The sequence below is a fragment of the Erpetoichthys calabaricus genome, chromosome 1, assembly GCF_900747795.2.
Source record: "Erpetoichthys calabaricus chromosome 1, fErpCal1.3, whole genome shotgun sequence".
Taxonomy (NCBI): Eukaryota; Metazoa; Chordata; class Cladistia; order Polypteriformes; family Polypteridae; genus Erpetoichthys; species Erpetoichthys calabaricus.
Genome location: NC_041394.2, coordinates 163,234,696 through 163,253,905, shown reverse-complemented (window position 1 = coordinate 163,253,905; position 19,210 = coordinate 163,234,696). Strand labels below are relative to the sequence as shown.

General features: G+C 39.8%; 1 protein-coding gene across 3 annotated transcripts in view; it reads right to left on the bottom strand.

Annotated features, from left to right (window-relative positions):
- LOC114652500 (anoctamin-2-like) overlaps positions 1 to 19,210 on the bottom strand; it is a 406,460-nt gene that overhangs the window by 55,374 nt on the left and 331,876 nt on the right. For all 3 annotated transcript variants that reach the window (XM_051920300.1, XM_028802904.2, XM_051920313.1), the window contains 3 exons: positions 8,366 to 8,477; positions 5,641 to 5,698; positions 5,438 to 5,538 (listed from right to left, as the gene is read on the bottom strand). In XM_051920300.1, the coding sequence (XP_051776260.1) occupies positions 5,438 to 5,538; positions 5,641 to 5,698; positions 8,366 to 8,477 (271 nt within the window). The remainder of the gene's footprint in view (positions 1 to 5,437; positions 5,539 to 5,640; positions 5,699 to 8,365; positions 8,478 to 19,210) is intronic.

The window sequence follows — 19,210 nt, the reverse complement described above, 5'->3', positions numbered from 1 at the left end:
TATCGTCAGCGAGAAGTTGGTTGCTGATGGCGGCAGATTCGCGTGCTGAAGTGACCATGGCGGCGGATCCGGGCATGGAGGGCTACATTACTAAACGAACGTGGTATATGCAGTGGTGTGGGCGGTCGCGTTCGGGCGGCTGTACAACCTGGCGTGCACGCTTTACCTTAGGTTTAGTTCACAGGTCGTAGCCATGGTAAAGTTTTCATTTAATTAAATAAACATATTTGTACTAAAGTGGTTTCTTTGTGTGGGCGCCTTCGTTCATTGTTTTTATCCATACGGGCTCGTTTACAGGTCGTAGCCATACGGGTTCGTGTTTGTATTACTAATCGTTGAGCTCCTTCCATTTGGAGCCGTGACTCCTTTGCCTCTGCTGTGTCAGAAGCGTGTTGTGGGCGCGTTCGTTCATTGTGTTTATCCATACGGGCTCGTTTTGTATTTCCGTTAGTTGAGCTTTTTCATTGTGGAGCCGTGATGTCTTTGCTTCTGGTGTGTCTGAAGCGCGTCGTAGGAGCCTGTATTGTTTTTATCCATGCGGTCTCGTCTTTGTTGTTCTGTGGCTGTGTCGTTATGTAGAAGTCGTTTACTGTTAGGAAGCATACTCCAACTTACACACACTGACTGCTGGCACAGTGGATTAGAGCAGGTGTAGTTTACAGGTTGTGGTGTTTGGGCACCACGCACTGACTCTGGGAACTACGGGCTCGGTTTTGTATTACAAATCGTTGAGCTCACAGGTTGTGTTGTTCAGGCACCACCTATCGACTCTGGGAAGCTGCTGGGTTTGACTCTGGGGCGCCACGGCACACTGCGCATGCATGTCGGTGCGTCCGCCGTCCGTGCATAAATTAAACTGTGGTTTAGTAATATAGATAGTTGGGAGCAGGTTGAAGAGACCCTGGAGAGGTGGAAATATGCTCTAGAGAGGAGAGGAATGAAGGTCAGTAGGAACAAGACAGAATACATGTGTGTAAATGAGAGGGAGGTCAGTGGAATGGTGAGGATGCAGGAAGTAGAGTTGGCGAAGTTGGATGAGTTTAAATACTTGGGATCAACAATACAGAGTAATGGGGATTGTGGAAGAGGGTGAAAAAGAGAGTGCAGGCAGGATGGAATGGGTGGAGAAGAGTGTCAGGGGTAATTTGTGACAGACGGGTATCAGCAAGAGTGAAAAAGAAGGTCTACAGAACAGTAGTCCAGTGTTTCAACTCTAAGCAATGACTACAATCTTGGGAAAGCAACTGGTTCAAAGGGAGATATCTGTACAAGATGTGCAGTGGATTTAACAATGAGCAAAGCTGCAAAAAGGCATTTGTCCATTGTTTCAATGCTATTCATTAGAGCAGCACCTAGGTCTGTAATAATGAAGAACCAGAGGAACACCAATTTGTTGGAAAGGCTTATAAGTAGGTTAATCAAGGGTTGTGTAAACTTGGGAATGGGGAGCAAGGAGTTTAGGACAGGCCAGGTTTAGAACTGTACATGGAGGAATAAACAGTGTAAAAATAAAAATTAGTGGTAATGTAAATTCTAACCCAATGTTTAAACATAAAAGTAAATGGAGTAACACATTAAAAATATTTTAACACACATCTTTTTAGTAATATTAAAAATGCAAGTTAACAGGGGGATATTATAGACATGGTGGACTTTAAATATCAGAATATTAAATGGGATAACCTTGCAGATAGCAGAGTACAAGAGCAGGAATTTTTAGAAGTAACCAGTGACTGTTTTTTAACACAGTATATAAAAGCACCAATACAGGGTGAAGCCTGTGTTCTATAATCAGGATAGAATTGAGGGTATATAGGAGACTGAATACAGTTCTCAGTGTTTTAGAAGAGTGAGGACGCAAACACTAAAACTGTTAGGGAAATTTTTGAGCAAATGCTGCAGCATCTAAGGAGGACAGACTGGGATAAGCTCTTCAGTGTGGAGACCATCGAGGAGCAGTGCAAAAGGTTAAAAAAATGTTTTATATGTAATGAAGGACAAGTACATACTTAATTCTGGAATTAATAGAAAATGTAAAAAAACACTGTAGTGGGTTAATAAAGAGTTGAAAAAGTAGCTGCAAAGGAAAAAAACTGTATATGATGTATAAGACTAATAACTCCATTGTGAATAGTAGGGTGTATGAGAACATGAGGGCAACCATTAAGAATGATATTAGGGAGGCTAAAACACAGATGTAGAGGAGTATAGCAGATAAGGCGAAAGATGACCCAAAGAGATTCTGTCAGTATTTCGGTAATAAAAGAACAGTGAAGGAAGTGGTGAAGTGAATTAGGAATAGTAATGGGGAATTAAAAAATACAGACCGTGAAATGATGGATTCTCTAAATAAAGCATTTATCTGAGGTCTTCACAAGTGAGGAAGCAGATAACCTCCCAGCAGTAAATGGGACTGGTAAGGAGGAACTGATTGATTTGGAAATTGTAGAGGGAGAAGTACTGCTCAGCTTAAATAGGCTGAAATCAAACAAATCTTCAGGACCAGATAAGGTGACAAATATCTCATTATATAAAAGGGTGACCAGACAGATCCAAACAACTATAGGCCAGTAAGCTTAACATGCATCACAGGAAAATTAATGGAAGGAATTATTAAGGATAAGATTAAGCAACAGATGGCAAGTACAGGAGTTCTGCTGAACAGTCTGTGACGATGCGGGTTCGCTCCACACTCCAATCTTGCTTTTGGGAGCCCTTGAACCCAACACCATATGTAATGTCACCGATGACCTTGGCAGTGAGGCATAACAATGAAACAAGGGGATGGTGTAAACGTGCCAAGTACTTTTATTTTAAAACCAACAAAACAAGTGTTCAAATAAATAGTGCAGTGCATTGATTCTTTAAATAAATAATCCAATGAGAACAGAGGTGAAACGTGGAGGTTAAAATCCAATAGAAAAAAAACATCCTTTAAAAACAAGGTTAAAACAATGGCTGGAAGCAGTCTCTTTAAAACAAAGCCTGGTGCCTTCTTTTACTGGTGACTCCCCCGTTACTCCCATCCATGCTGTGCACCATGGGAGTCAACTTACATGCAGCTGACCTTCTTTGCTCTACTGGTCTGGTGGCCTTCCGATCCCTGGCTCCGGTTCTGCTCACCTAGACCAAGACTTGGGCTCCCCAGCGACAAGGATGCTGGGGGCTTCTATTCCAAATCTCTGACTCACTTTGCCTTTGCTGCGGCGAGCCAACCTTCTCCCAGACACTCCTGCTCCAAACAATTGCTCAGCAGGAGCAACCACTACTGTCGGCCCTTGGGTGCCGGCTAAACACCCAACTTGGGCTCGCCTCTCCCAGCTGCTTGTTATCGGCGCGAGCCTGCGCTTGCTTGCTCGTTCGTTCATTCATTCATTCTCCTTCTCTCCTGCACCTGCTTTCTCCCTCCTTTTTCCTGCCGTATTCTCCTCCTCAACCCCCGTCCGTCTTTTCTTTCTTTTTCCTCCCTTATTAGCCACCTCATGCTTCTATATATCACAGGGACGAGGATCAGCTGTGGCAATCAGCAGCTCCCGGGAACAGTTACTGATCTGGACAACTGCTCACCTGTGCACTTAAGCGAAGATCGACTGCATCACGAATCACCCCGGGAACCGATCTGCCACACACCACCACGCCCCCTCGCTAAGCCACGCGTGCGGTGATTATTTATTTTAAAAGTGGCCTTTTTGACGTGAGCTGTGGACCCGCTACAAGACACAGTCAGCATGGCTTCCGAAGAGGGAGGTCATCTTTTACTAACATGCTGGAATTCTATGAGGAAGCAACAAAAGGATATGATCGAAGTGGAGCATGTGATATTATTTATCTGGACTTTAAGAAAGCGTTTGATAAGGTGCCACATGAGAGGTTGGGCATCAAACTAAAAGAAGGGGGAGTTCAGGGTGATGTTTTTAGATGGGTGCAGAACTGGTTCAGACACAGAAAGCAGAGGGTGATTCTGTGAGAAACCTTATCAGAATTGGCTAATGTTAAGAGTGGTGTTTCACAGTGTCATTGCTAGGGCCACTGCTATTTTTAAAATACTGTATATAAATGATTTGGATCATTAACCTTAATTATTTATTTTCTTTTTTCTTTAACAATGTAGATAATGCTTTCTACAGTGTGGCATCATCATTGTGTTTCATGTAATAATATTGAGAAAAAAAAAATGAAATACTGTATGAATACTACAGTACTCAAATACATTTCCTGTATTAATCCCAAAAGTTAAAAAAGACTTAGATTCAGCATTGAGGGCAGTCTATAGTAGCTTCATCTTTGGCTAGTTTGGCACCAATCCTGGGCAGAGTGATACTGTATCTCTGAGCAAATAAAAAAAAATTGAATAACAAATTAACCAGAATGGAAGCAAGCAGAAATATATGTCCAAGAAGGAAAGTTTCAGAATCACTCTTTTAGCTTGATGATCACTTTAGTTTATTTTTCTCTCACTACTTGTGGGTGGAGAACATGAACCATATGCTAAATGTGATCTGAAATTCACATGTTTATACAGATACTGTATATGGGTTACAACGACAATAGAGATGTTCCTAAAATTATTTTGTAGTATTTGAGTTATTCTTAAAAGCTTTATTAATGAGTTAATTTGATAATTTAGTGTATAACTCAGAAATGTTTATCACATTATTTTATGCTTTTTATTACTTTATTTAAAATAGATGTTTATATAATAGTTGAGATGGATCTCAAATTTAATCAAGGTGAAGTGGAACAGTGGACTATTTTTCTTTGTATAAATATTTAAAAATCATGAAAGTCTAGCAGTCCTATCAACCTGTATTTTATATGATGAGAATATCATGAGATATGTACTACAAGAGGACCTCACTGCAGAGCAGTGCCTCTTCTCACAGTTAGCCTTGAAGTCCATGAAAACTTTATGTGTAAGGGTGGAGAGTGTTGCTGTGGACAGGGAAACCTGATCAGATGGGCTCAGTCTTTTGCTACCATGGCTCTTTTCAGGAAATATAAACAGCAAATTGGATAAGAAAAGCATTGTACAGAATTTCCTGCATGCACCATAATCCTACAAGGCATGACTTGCCCAGCCAGACCGTGATTAGCAATTTCTTTACAGTATTATGACAGAATAATTGCTTCCCATTGTAAAAATGTAATGCCAAACAAAATTGTTCAAAATAAAATTAAAGTGAAATTTTCACTCTCCTAAAGGCATTTTTTCCAAGGAAAGAAAACAATTCTAATATTTAAAATATGTGGAAATTATTTAAGTTTAGAGAAGAATGAATTCAAATTGCAAGACTTAAACATGAAATGAATTAACTTGAGAATATTATTTAAGTAGATAAAAAACAATAATATATAAACTTAACTGCTGGCAGCAGAAGTAAATAACATGTTTTTTAACTGAAAACAATTATTTGGGAAAACTGAACTGGATACTTACGGAATGCCAATTTCAAAAAGGTTGTTTTGTATAAGCTGCTTTCCTAACATAATGATGCTTAACTGTATGCAAAGCTCCATCAGACATCCACCAGGGGCACACTGTTAAGAATGAGACAACAAGGAAACCAAACAATTCTTACTAAGCTGTCATTACACAGAATGGTACATTTAGTCCTTTCAGAATATTCATAGGATTCTTACCTCTTCCATACGGTAATGCTTGAAAACATAGACATAATCTCCAGGTCGTCCCACAAATCTGTAAATGTAAATAGACCGTTACTGTACGTCTATTACAATTGGTACTGCACGAGTAGTAATAAAATATATATAGGGACGCCTCACGCCGGGACAAACTGGTGAGGAAGGCAGGCTCTATTGTAGGCACGGAGCTGGACAGTTTGACATCCGTGGCAGAGCGACGGGCACTGAGCAGGCTCCTGTCAATCATGGAGAATCCACTGCATCCACTGAACAGTATCATCTCCAGACAGAAGAGCAGTCTCAGCGACAGACTGCTATCACTTTCCTGCTCCACTGACAGACTGAGGAGATCGTTCCTCCCCCACATCTATCTATCTATCTATCTATCTATCTATCTATCTATCTATCTATCTATCTATCTATCTATCTATCTATCTATCTATCTATCTATCTATCTATCTATCTGCTTTATGATTGTATCTTCTTCAACAAACCATTTATCTTTTCTTGTGAAGTGCCATATCCAAGGAGACAAAATGGAAAACATCAAGTAATTTTACAGTCAAGAGAAAACAAAAACATGAGAAATAGAGACACAAAAGGCTCCATATATTAGCATGAGTAAGAAATGACCATGCCATGTTATATCACATTGACATGTGTCTCTGTATCTGTCACATACAGGTGTTTTAAAAAGGCAGTGTTTCTTATATCATCTATTGCATTTCTCATTGTCTGGTTGGCATCACTTATACCTGGGTCAGTCGTAGCAAAACATAATCTGAAAATATTTTTGAATACTACAGTTTCTCTATATTTACTGATGTTTCTCCACAGGCTGTCCAGTGTGCTAAAGCTCCCACAATCCTTAGACATGTAAAATGGTTTTGTGAAAGTCTTTGTTGCATATTTTGTTCCTGCTGTAATACCTCACCAACACCTCCACCCTATCTCCTTTTTAAACATGCACAAAGACATATAAAGATAAGTTTCATTTTTCAAGAATCCTATCAATGCTGATTAAATTACTTAATAAAAAATGTACTAATGTCACTGTAGCTGTTTGTTCATTTATACATGCCTACAGGTTTTGATTTTACCTATAATATTAGTAAATAAATTTCTTTGTTCTAATTAAAGACATATATCACTGTTTTAAAAACAATGTTTATAGATGCAGGATTTTCATTTATTTAGAACTAAATCTAAATCTGTTGAGTCTAACTACATGTGTAGTAAGAAGAAAGCAACAGGTGGAGACAGTGTTGCTGAAAGAGACTGTGGATTAATTATTTAAATTTTTTAACTCATCGCACTAAGAGTAATCAAGCGCAAGGAAAAACATTAGGAAGTGAAATGTAGTTACAAGGCATACAAAGTGATAAGCCAGAAAAGGCTTAGAGACATCTAAAGGTGAATATTTGTACCCCAAATTATAAATGTAACTGTTGTATTTTGGAGCACTATGAAGTAATCCCAAGGTGACATAAGGCATATGAAAGGTTCTACTCATACTAGAAATACCACAAAGTAATGGTAACATGTAAAACTGTTTAGAGTGCTCAATGAATTTGTTACACATAAGAGCACATTGCAAGCAGTATTAGATTTCAGGAAAAAATAAATTAGCTGTACGGAGAGGCCTAAAAAACTAATAGGTTTGGATTATGTTTTATTCCTAAACACTTTCAAAGAAAAACAGTTACACCAATGAGGTGTCACTCTTGCTTATATGCAGATTGTCAGAATCCTGGTTGTTGGGGTAAGTGCCAGTTACTTCTTTTATCTAAAGACAATGGTTGCTGAATTTTGAATGTAGGAAAGGAAGAGGCATCTGTTATGCTTATTACCCAGTTTTTATTTTGAAATGTAAAATCATTTCTTATTATTTCAAATTTAATTTCACAGTGCAAAGACAAGCTAATCAGCTGCATGCCAGATGGATTACTTTCAAATTAGGTACATACTGAACTACATTGGTTAAAAGGAGGTAATGTCATTCTGAACATCTTTGGAGGTGAATAACGACTCTGATATCTCTCAGGTTGCAGAATTACCTTGTGGGTTCACCTGGTGAGTTGAAGTACTTGCTCAGGAAGTGCAATTTGTTTATTAGGGATAAAACACAAAGGTGCATTAATGACAAACAGGCTTCTACGTGATCTTGTTAAACTTGTGTACAAGTAGCATATCTTCCTAGGAGTGTGACTAACATATTTAACCAAGTTAGGACAGATTCCTTTGGAGAGCCCACATAAGAACAAATAACACAGGAAACACCAAGGCCAATAATTCTGCTAAACTAATTTAAAGTGATAGAAAAAATCTCATGGACAGAAATGGGAAGGAAGTTTTCTCTGAAGCTCTGCCTGTGCCATGTGATAATCCAATTAAAAATTAAACTATTGATAGTGGCAGTTGAAAGTTTCACATGTGATTGAAGTTTTGTGTAGTTTGGAGGAGTGAGTGAAATTGAGGAGTTTCTAAAAACAGACCTGTAGTCTGCAGTTGGACCAGATGGATACTGGCATGTTGGGAAACTTATTGTGCAGTGTAGGTGATGATGGCTTAATGTTGGGACCGTAAGTTAGCCTTGGTCAACAGTTCAAAAAAGGTAGAAGAAAGTGTTCATCAACATCATTAGTTTAACGGTAATTTGTGTTCTACAGCATTTAAGAACTACATGTTTAATTTAGTTTCAATGTTTATTTTAACATCTTACCTTCCTTTGAAAAACGCAACATAGAAAATTGGTGCATATGAGTTCACAAATTTCAAAAGAAATGTCTTTAGTATCAAACGTTCTTCAAATGTTTTATCAGTTTTTGGGACTTCTGCAAATAAAAAGAAAAATGAAAAAAAATCAATATCTTAATTGGGTACTTTGGGATTTTGGATTATGTTTTCATGGAATTTACCAGAATAGCACACCTGTCAAGTTGAACAAATTCACATTTGTCTTAACCAGCACATTAAGGAAATCCTTTCCCATATTGATAAATATCTGTGATTTCAATATACTAAATAAATGCATGTGAAAAACAACAAGTTGAAATAGTTAAGATAACATACAATTCTCAAATGCATTTAATCCAACCACACAAGGAGCTAGAGAAAAACTATACAGCACCAGATGCAAAACAAGGCTAGCATTGGACAGGGTGCCAGTCCATCTCAGGGCTGTCCAATACACATTCAAACAGGGCCAATTTAAATTTGCCAGGAGGAAACCAGAGCACTTGAGAAACTGCAAACAGTGCTGGGAATTAAATCCTAAAGACTGGATTGATGGTGAAGCAGTGCTAAACACTATGCCATCCATCCACAATATTGAACTGTACCTATTTTTTCACACTCAAAAATGCTACAATTCTCCAGAAATATAAATCTGATAATGTAATAACAGCAGACTGTTGAAATATTTAAACACACATACATAGTACTAATTAAAAATTTTGAACAACTCAAAATAGAGATAAAAGTGTTCAAATGTTTCATGGTTTAAAACCAAAAAAAAAAACCAAAACAACAATTTCAAATTTACTTTAAGACAAATCTTAATTTTTCATCATAAGGACAGTAAATATTTAGGTTCTTTTAGAATGAAAATGTAAACATTAAAATAAAGGTAGTTTATAATAAAACATTTTTCAAAGTGGTGTGAAATTAGCCAAAAGCCAGCCACAGACAGTTACCACATTCATGGTGCATTTTTAAATTCTCTTAAAGAAAACCCAGATTGCAAACTTACCTTGGTGAGATGGAAGACAAATCCATTAAAAGTGCAGCTATTACAGACATAAATGAGGGTGTAAGGTAATTTAATCCGGACCAGGCACTGTGAATGTATACTGGAATCCTTTGTTCTTTACAATTAGGTCAAGACCACAGTTTTCAAATTATTTATGATTTTAGCTATTGCTTTGATCGCAAAAAGAAGTAACTTGAATGCTGTTGCTGCTTTGTTTAGTTTTGCTTTCATGGCTTTTATACTACTGTGAGGTCATCTGAAATGTGTAATCTTTGAAGGATTGCTACCATTACTCTTTTTTTCAGGGTTTTGCTTAATTTTGACTGTTTTTTCTCTCTCGTCTTAACTGGATGTAAGAGATTGGCATTTAACATTTTAACTTTGATACCTTATCATATACCTGCTGCTGCTATAAACGCACTCTGGACCCCGGAATGTAGTAGCTAAGGAGAGAATTACACCAAGCTGAATGCTATTATGAACAATGCTGTACATCTTCCCTCTGACAAACTGAGTACTTTCAGCCAATGAATTATTCAGCAGAAGTGTGTCAAGAAACATTACTGGGGCTCCTTTATACCAACAGCAATACCTCTGCATAATACCTCACTAAGACTATGACAGCCAAATCAGAACTTCCATCCATCCATCCATTTTCCAACCCGCTGAATCCGAACACAGGGTCACGGGGGTCTGCTGGAGCCAATCCCAGCCAACACAGGGCACAAGGCAGGAACCTGTTCTGGGCAGGGTGCCATACCAACCGCAGGACTCACACAAACACACCCACACACAAAGCACACACTAGGGCCAATTTAGAATCATCTGTCCACCTAACCTGCATGTCTTTGGAATGTGGGAGGACACCGGAGCGCCCAGAGGAAACCCACGCAGACACAGGGAGAACATGCAAACTCCACGCAGGGAGGACCCGGGAAGTGAACCCGGGTCTCCTAACTGCAAGGCAGCAGCGCTACCACTGCACCACCGCAGTACCACTGCACCACCGTGCCGCCCCAGTCAGAACTTTTCATTCTTTTTAATTTTCTTTTTTATAGTCAATCTGGGTGTGTTCAGACCAAAGTGTGTGTATATTTATTGTATTTATTTACTGTATTTAAACACCCTAGTACTAAAAACTTATGTAAAAAGCCAAATAACCCCATGGGGACAAATAAATATAGTTCTCTAAATAACTGAACAAAAAGTGAGAATATTCTGTTCTGTAACATGACCAAATAATAAAGCAAAAAATGCAAACATTCAAATAACATTTTATTTCAGAATTAAATGACATGCAGTGCTTTATTTGCTTGATAGCAAACATTAAGCTATACTATAACAAAAGGTAAAACTAATTATCAGATGTATTAAAAAATAAACAGAAAACTATATAATCAAGGAAGAAAACTACTGTTAAATACTGTAAACATGCATCAAAATCCTCAAAGAGCATGGCTAAAACTATTTTTCGTTCATTCAAATGTTTTCTTTAGTTATTTTTCTACCAATTATTGTAGTTTTCCTCTTCTTATCTAATTTACTTAACTTACTGTTTCACCTTGTGTTTTATGTGTGTATTTTTTCAAAGTAATTCATTGCAAGACATGCATTACATAACTATACTTTTATTACTATTATAACTTACTGGCTGGGGGATCTCAGTTATGTTTTTGGCAAGAATGCCCACTTTATTGGGGATAAATTGGAAATGGGCAGAATATCTCAATATTTACTTTGCAATACCTTAATACAGTATTTATTTAATTCAATCTTTTTTTTTTTAATTAAAATGTGCATTTATCATTACTATTTGACATGTATTTTGCATGTAACTTTCTTAGTTGAGCAATTTGACTGTTCCCAATTTGGCATAGGTTGGATGGAGAACAGGCAGGGACAGAGTGGCCATTGGGAACACAGGAAGATTTCCTGGTAGGCCAGTGACATTTCTAGCCGAGCTGTCATGCACACCTTTTCAAATTCTCATAAAAAAATTTACATGCTTTTGATAAATCCATAAAAAGATGGCCCCTCTCCAAGTGGTATAATGCTGCTTTGTATTAAGGTATCCATTCTAGGGGAACAGGAGGTACCTCCTCCACAAATGCTACAACTCAGTGCAAATAAAAATAAAACTATCCATCCATTCTGAACATGGCATGAACACTGCAAATAACCCTTTTACAATGGATACCAAAGGTAAAGAAACAAAGAAAGATGGTGCTGAGACAGCAAGGATTAAGCAATAAAAAAATGCAGTGGTGGAGGAGGATGCAGGAAATTGTACAAAAATATCAGCTTGTGAGGAAAGTTGCCATTCTTTAAATTTACAACACTGCATTGGTTTACAACTTCAGTAGCACTAGTGACAGCAAAGTAGCTGCCTGCTAATTTACCAAATGTGACTGGCCTTACAGTCTATCATACTGCCAAAACTCAATTTCTAACATTAACACCAGGCCATCTTGCTCAGTGTTTTTTAGTGAGTCGCAGGTTGTCATCAGTGGGTTGCAAGTGGCCATTTCAGCTACTGTTGAGTGCTGAAGTGATTGACAGTGCTGCACAACATGTTTTCCCTTTCCACCACTGGGACCCCACACTTACTCCCCACCCCATATATTTGCACACATTTCAAGAAGGGGGACAAACCCTCATTCTTTAATGGCTGCCTGTAGGTCAAAATTGAACTCAAAAAGGTGAAAATGGATCACAAGACCATAAAAGGTTGAAAAACACTGGTCTAGCTGACATTGATGTGCAGTGCTTCAGACAACAACACAATTAACATCAGTTCACTAAATAACTTAGTGACCAACAAGAGTAGTTGTAACCACTACCTGGTTTTCATTGGTACATTTAGGCTTTAGAATTTAGGCTCTTTTTAAGGCTATTAAGAAGGGGAAAATATTTAAATTAATTCAATATGCAAGTATTAATCCACCAAAAGGCTACCTGCTGTGAAAGCCAAGGGTAAACAAAATGCAGTCTGTGTTTCAAAGTTCTGCTCCAACTAGAAGCCACAGACAGTCAGTCCATGAGGTCCAGGAGGTAGTAAGGAAAGAACAGAGACAGGTATTTGCAACATAGTAGTACTGTGGTACGATGACAGGATGGAGGTTTGCTGGTATTATTCAGAGAAAATTATATGAATATGAATATTGAAATATTGTTATGACCTCATAATATAAATAAATTATCTGTGGAAGGATAGTAAACATTGGTTACTAAATCCATTTGCAATAAATATTTGTTGTAATTAGACTTTTAATAAGAGTAAAAAATTTTAGAAGCTTTTGTGGCCTCTTACATGATATTTGAAAAAATGTACAGATCCCATCCTTTACAGTATATTGGGCCATTACTTTTATATTAAAGTTCTTTTGATGATCACAGTATTTTACCATTTATAAGGAGGGGTGGCAGGAAAAAATTTAAAGGCTTGCTATCAAACTCTCTTAAAGTATATTAACTGCAGAGGTACTCTAAAGATTAGGTAGGTTAAAGCTCTCCAGAGCTGAAGTTTGTCCTTAGATGACATTCAAGGGAAGGCAGCATAAGCAGGTCAAATTAATTTAAAACAGCCATAATTTGAAAACAAAAGTGAGATTCATCCAGGCTGGCCCTTGGCAATATCTTACCTCATAATTTTTCAAATGACATCTGCAATACCAAGTGTAAGATAATAAATTAAGATAATGTCAAAATTAAAATGCTTGTCTGTCCTCTGTGGATTTACTGCTGAGCAAAATTAGTGACTGGGTCATAACCTCTTTTTCAGTCTTAATGGGGTAATTTCCAGAGACAATCCATCCAGAAAGTTAATTTTGCAACTGTATATTTACAGTTTATCACTTTTCCTCAAGTGTGAAGAAAATAGATTTCCTTCTTGTCGAGTATTTTTGGAATTTAGAAAATCTTGTAACATACAGTAGAAAGTAAATATAAATACACAGACTTGATTAATATATACATTATCTGTATTAGTTGTGTCGCTGTCTGTTATGGTGATTTGTAATATTTTATCACCAAAAACGGAATTATTCCATAAATTTTTTTGGCAAGTAGAACAAAGTTTTCTGAAATCTGAACAAGCACAAAGCATCTATGTGAGAGGGTGAATGTCTGCGAGACCATAAACTTTTCTAACAATAAAAACAATGGCCCTTGTTTGTTTGTGTTCAGTTTTTGGACAATTCCATTAAATGGGGTGGCCTATTTGGCACCCCAACTTTTCTTTGGGACCCCAGTCATTTTTCTGTTTATCTAATCTAGGCATAATCGGCAGTATTTGCCAGTAAGGAATGTCGGACCCAGCAGACCTGACAGAAATGGTACAGCAGTTGACTGAACAGGTCAACCATCTTCAAGTTCAAGTGGCTAACCTATAGGTCGACCTGACCGAGGAAAAGGCACACTACAAAGCAGCTGAAGCAACCCATCAGGTAAGGGGACAAGCCCAGGAAACTACTTGTTTCAATGAGGCCTCAGAACTATGCAGAGACTTATCTTTTGATTTTTAAAAAGAAATAGTGCCTTGGCACTTCACCACATTATCATGCAGGTAAAGGTTTCACATACATGGTAGGATAGCTGACTATTTACAGCTGAGAAGATTGCTGGAGGGAGAAAGACAGCCACGGCAACAGACAGTGCTGCAGAGGGCTGAAAAGCTGACGAATGTGTGAAAATTTTGTAGAAATTTGCAATAGATTACCATAGTATGATAGGGCGTAGCGTGGCTAGCATCGCTACAAAGGATGGGTATTGGAGGAGCACATGTAGCATGTAGCAAAGGTGGTGATATAAAACATCGTAGTCACTAAAGGATGTATTGTCTTTGGGCTGATTCAACCTAAAGGTCATTTAGAGGTGTAGTATGGACAGACAAAATATGTGAAAGAGAACCAGGAAGAAGCAATCTGGGAAGAAGATGGGTGAAATGAAGAGAGGAATGCCATTAGTTCACTGGAACTATTGTTTTGGTTTTTTTTTTACTGGATTGAATTTATTTTTGGAAGCAAACCTTTATTTCTTTTTGCATTTTTATTTATTTGACTGCATGACATACAGTACAGGACTTGTATATATTTATAAATAGTACTTTATTTTACACCTCTGCTTTTTTGGTGTGTGTATGTCATTGCAGGCCTGTGCAAAAATAACTTTTGCATGTCACCTACTATATTTTTTTATTATTGTTTTTTCTCTTTGCATCCTTTTTTATCATAAAGGACAGTATAATTTGCACCTTTTCCAAGTGTTTGTTCATATTTCTCACTCACTTCTGGTTTGTGTTTGGATAAGAACTACTAGAAACCCAGAAGAACAGATCTGTCTATGCATGGGGTTCCACAAAGCCACCCATCAGTGCTGGCTGTCATGGGAATTGACACACTTTTTGGTTCCCTTTTTGTCGGGAGAAGTGTAGCATGCCTACTATGACATGGCAGAGCACAATGTCACTAACTACCCAACACTAAAACTTGAGATCCTTGCTCGCTATGGGCTCACTTCAGTGCTGCCAGGACTGGAATTTTGATTTCAAATGCTCAGCCACAGCTCAGACACTCAATCTGGTAGTGAATCAGGTCATAGAGATCATCAAGGCTGACTTTCTAATTCACACCCTTCCCAACAACCTATTGCACACTGTCCACCAACAATCCTGGGGAACCAAGGAGAAGCGTGTTGAAATTGTCGAAAGACAGACCAGCCCTTCTGACAGAAAGACTGGAGGAGAAAAAGCACACCTGGTCCTCTCAAAAACATGACCAGAGCCTGAAAGAAGCAGACTGACTATCCCCCTCCTTCCACAACATTCTTGAATATATTGTGGTCTTACATGGCCACTTTGATAAAAAAAAAACTCCTTCTGGTACAGAAGCATATGGAGACAGTGGGCAGCACACTTGTACAACTGTGGCACACACCTTCATGAGTTCATTTAAAGAGATAAGAGTGAAGGTCCTTGTCCCTACAACCCATTCAAAGCTTGTTACCCACTGGCAGGGTCCAAATGAGGTCAAGGAGTGCAAAGGCCTCATAGACTGCTTGGTTTACCAGCCTAACTGTTGACCCCAGGAATGCATGTATCACATTAACCACTAACCACTGTGACACGACTGAGGTAGGAATGACGTGCAAGACACTTCTATGGTGTTGCTATTTGGGGATGCCAAACAATTTATATTTTAGGGACAGCCTCAAACACCAACAATGAAAGGAGCTAGCCACCACCATTTCCCACATAGGGGACGTAATAGATCCCAAACCACGCAGAACAGCGCTCATCACTCACGACGTTGTAACTAACCAAGGAGTTGTAATACAGGAACACCTGTATGGCTCCTGGAGGCGAAAAAGGCAGAGGTAGAGTTGAAGGTTCAATGTATGCTGGACCTTGGTGTTAGCAAAGATAGTGAAGGCCCTGGTGCAGTTCTATTGTAATGACCTCAAAACTGGACAGAAGCTGGATCTTCTGTAATGACTTCCACTGGTTAAACCAGGTCTCCTGTTTCGATCCCTATTGCATTGTGAGGGTGGATGACATCCTGGAGCATCCGGGTAATGCCCAACACCGGTCAACTCTCAACATGATGTAGGGCTATTGGCAGATCCCCCTGATGAATTCAGAGAAATAAAAGACTGTGTTTAGCACCCCTATTTCCCACAGGCAGTATCAGGTCCTACCTGTTGGGCTGCACAGGGCCCCAGAAGTCTTCCAGCATCTGGTGGATAGACTTCTCAGACCCCATAATGCCTATAGTGCCTCTATTACTTGCTCCTAACTTTTGTCATCCCTTCCTGTTCCAGAATGACACCTCAGACACCAGCTTCAGCGCTGTATTCAGCCAGGTGATCAACAGAGCTGAACACCCCATAATGTGCCATAGCTGGAAGTTGTTGAACTAGGAGAAGTACACAGTGGTTGAACAGAAAGCCTTTACTATAAAGTGAGTCATTACCCACCTGAGATACTACCTGTTGGGATGGGAATTCACCCTGGTGATGGACCACACTCCCTTGCAGTGGCTGACCACCCACCAAGAATCCAATCCCCACATTAGCAGGTGGTTTCTCAGCCTTCAGCATAACAAGTTCACCATCTTACACCAAAAAGGGGCACTTCACACCAACGCCAACACCCTCTCCGGAGTCCATGACCTCATAGTTATGTTTGCCTACCTTGCTGGGGCTGGGCTAAGAGGGGGCACTATGCCTGAGAAACACCATCCGGACTCTATTAAGGTATGTACTATTGTGTTCTATTTTTTGGACAATTGCATTAAACATGGTGGCCTGGGTGGCAGATAGATAGATAGATAGATAGATAGATAGATAGATAGATAGATAGATAGATAGATAGATAGATAGATAGATAGATAGATAGATAGATAGATAGATAGATAGATAGATAGACAAATTCTGACCTTTCGGTCACTGTCACAGCGAGGCATTACGCAGATGTATTGCTGTTAGTACACTTGGCACACTTCTGCTGAATTCTTTGTTGGCTGAAAGTACTCAGTGTTAGTGTGTCAGAGAGAAGATGTGCACTATTGTTCATAATGGCACAGTTTTATTTTAATTCTCTCCTTCGCTATTGTGTCCAAAGGGTCCAGAGTGTGTCCAATAACTGAGCTTGTCGTATTAATCGTAATTAATGTACATCCGGTGCCGCCGAGAGTGGCAGCCTTTTCAGCAGCTCCGTGTATGACTGTATGTGTATGTGTACTTTTCTACTTTTATTTTTCTATTTTTATTTATTGATCACTCCTATCACTTTATTTTATGTAGATTTGTTCACTGGACACACTTACTTTTACAACGTGGGCATGGATTTTTACACGCCGAGACTCGCCTATTCAAGTACTCAACTTCGAGCGCTGAGAACAAATGCCAGTGCCGGTGTGGTTCCCTATTTACCCGACGAGGTAAGAAGGCAGTATCGTGGCAGCAGAGCGGGCACTAAGCTAAAAATGAAGCGGCTTGCGAGAAAGTGGCGTTTTAAGCCTTCGGTGCCTTCTATGATTCTGGGGAATGTGAACTCAATCTCAAATAAGATCGACAAACTGGCTGCGCTGGTGAAAAATGTCAGAACCTACAGAGAATGCAGTTTGTTGTGTTTATGTGAAACGTGGCTAACTAACACCATCCCAGATGCTAACGTGGAGCTACCCGGGTTTAGCACAGTTAGAGCGGACAGAGATGCAAGTATCTGTGGGAAGCACAAAGGAGGAGGACTCGCTCTCTATGTTAATACACGGTGGTGTAACTCTGGACATGTTAACGTCAAAATCTCCACTTGCTGCAGGGACATCGAACTGTTGGCCGTAAGTTTATGTCCCTATTACTTGCCCAGAGAGTTTGGACACGTCATTGTTGTTATTGTATACATCTCTCCTCGGGTGGACGTGGAGACAGCGAGTGACATCATCCATTCTGCTGTTGCTAAGTTACAAACGCAGCACCCTGAGGCGCTTGTGCTAATCGCTGGAGACTTTAACCATGTGGACGTTAACCAGTATGTGGACTGTAACACCCGAGGAAATAAGACTATTGATTTACTGTATGCAAACGTTAAAGACGCATACAGCGCCACCCTGCTGCCTGCGCTTGGGAAAGCAGATCATAACCTGGTTCTGCTTCAGCCTCACTACAAACCAAAAGTGAGGGTCCAACCTGCAACCACACGATCATTCAGGAAGTGGACCCTGGAGGCTGAGAATACTCTGAGAGAATGTTTTGGAACTACAGACTGGGATATCCTGCAGGGATCACATAGTGAGAACATTGAGGAAGTTGTTGACTGCACTACTGACTACATCAACTTCTGTATGGATATTGTAGTTCCAGTAAGAACTGTACGCTGCTATGCTGACAACAAGCCATGGATTACAAGTGACATCAAGGGCCTTTTGAACCAGAAGAAAAGGGCTTTTAAAGACGCTGATCAGCATGAGCTCAAGCGCGTGCAGAAGGAACTCTGAGTCCAGCTCAGGGCGGCGAAGGAGCAGTACAGGAGAAAGCTGGAGCAGAAGTTGCAGAATAACAGCATGAAGGAAGTGTGGGATGGGATCAAGATTATCACTGGCTGCAGCTCGAAGCGGGGTACCACCATCGAGAGAGACGTGAAGAGAGCAAACCAAATGAACAACTTCTTTAACAGGTTTGACCACCCTAACCCACTCTCACTCTCACCTCGGAGTACTGCACCCTCCACACATCCTTCTGCTGATACCAGCATAGGAGAGACATCCCCACCCATAATTACAACAGCACAGGTGAGCAGAGAGCTGAGGAGACTTCGTGCCAGCAAAGCAGCGGGTCCCGATGGAGTATCGCCACGACTGCTGAAGGTCTGTGCATCGGAGCTGGGGGGTCCTCTACAGCGCATCTTCAACCTGAGCCTGGAACAGGGGAGAGTCCCGAGACTTTGGAAAACATCTTGCATCACCCCAGTCCCAAAGGTATCACGTCCTAGTGAGCTGAATGACTTTCGGCCTGTTGCTCTGACATCACATGTGATGAAGACCATGGAGAGGCTGCTGCTTCACCACCTTAGGCCACAGGTTCAACACGCCCTTGACCCTCTGCAGTTTGCATATCAGGAGAAGGTGGGAGCGGAGGATGCCATCATCTATATGCTACACCGATCCCTCTCCCACTTAGACAGAGGCAGTGGTGCTGTAAGAATTATGTTTCTAGACTTCTGTAGCGCCTTCAACACAATCCAACCTCTGCTCCTTAGGGACAAGCTGACAGAGATGGGAGTAGACTCATACCTAGTGGCATGGATCGTGGACTATCTTA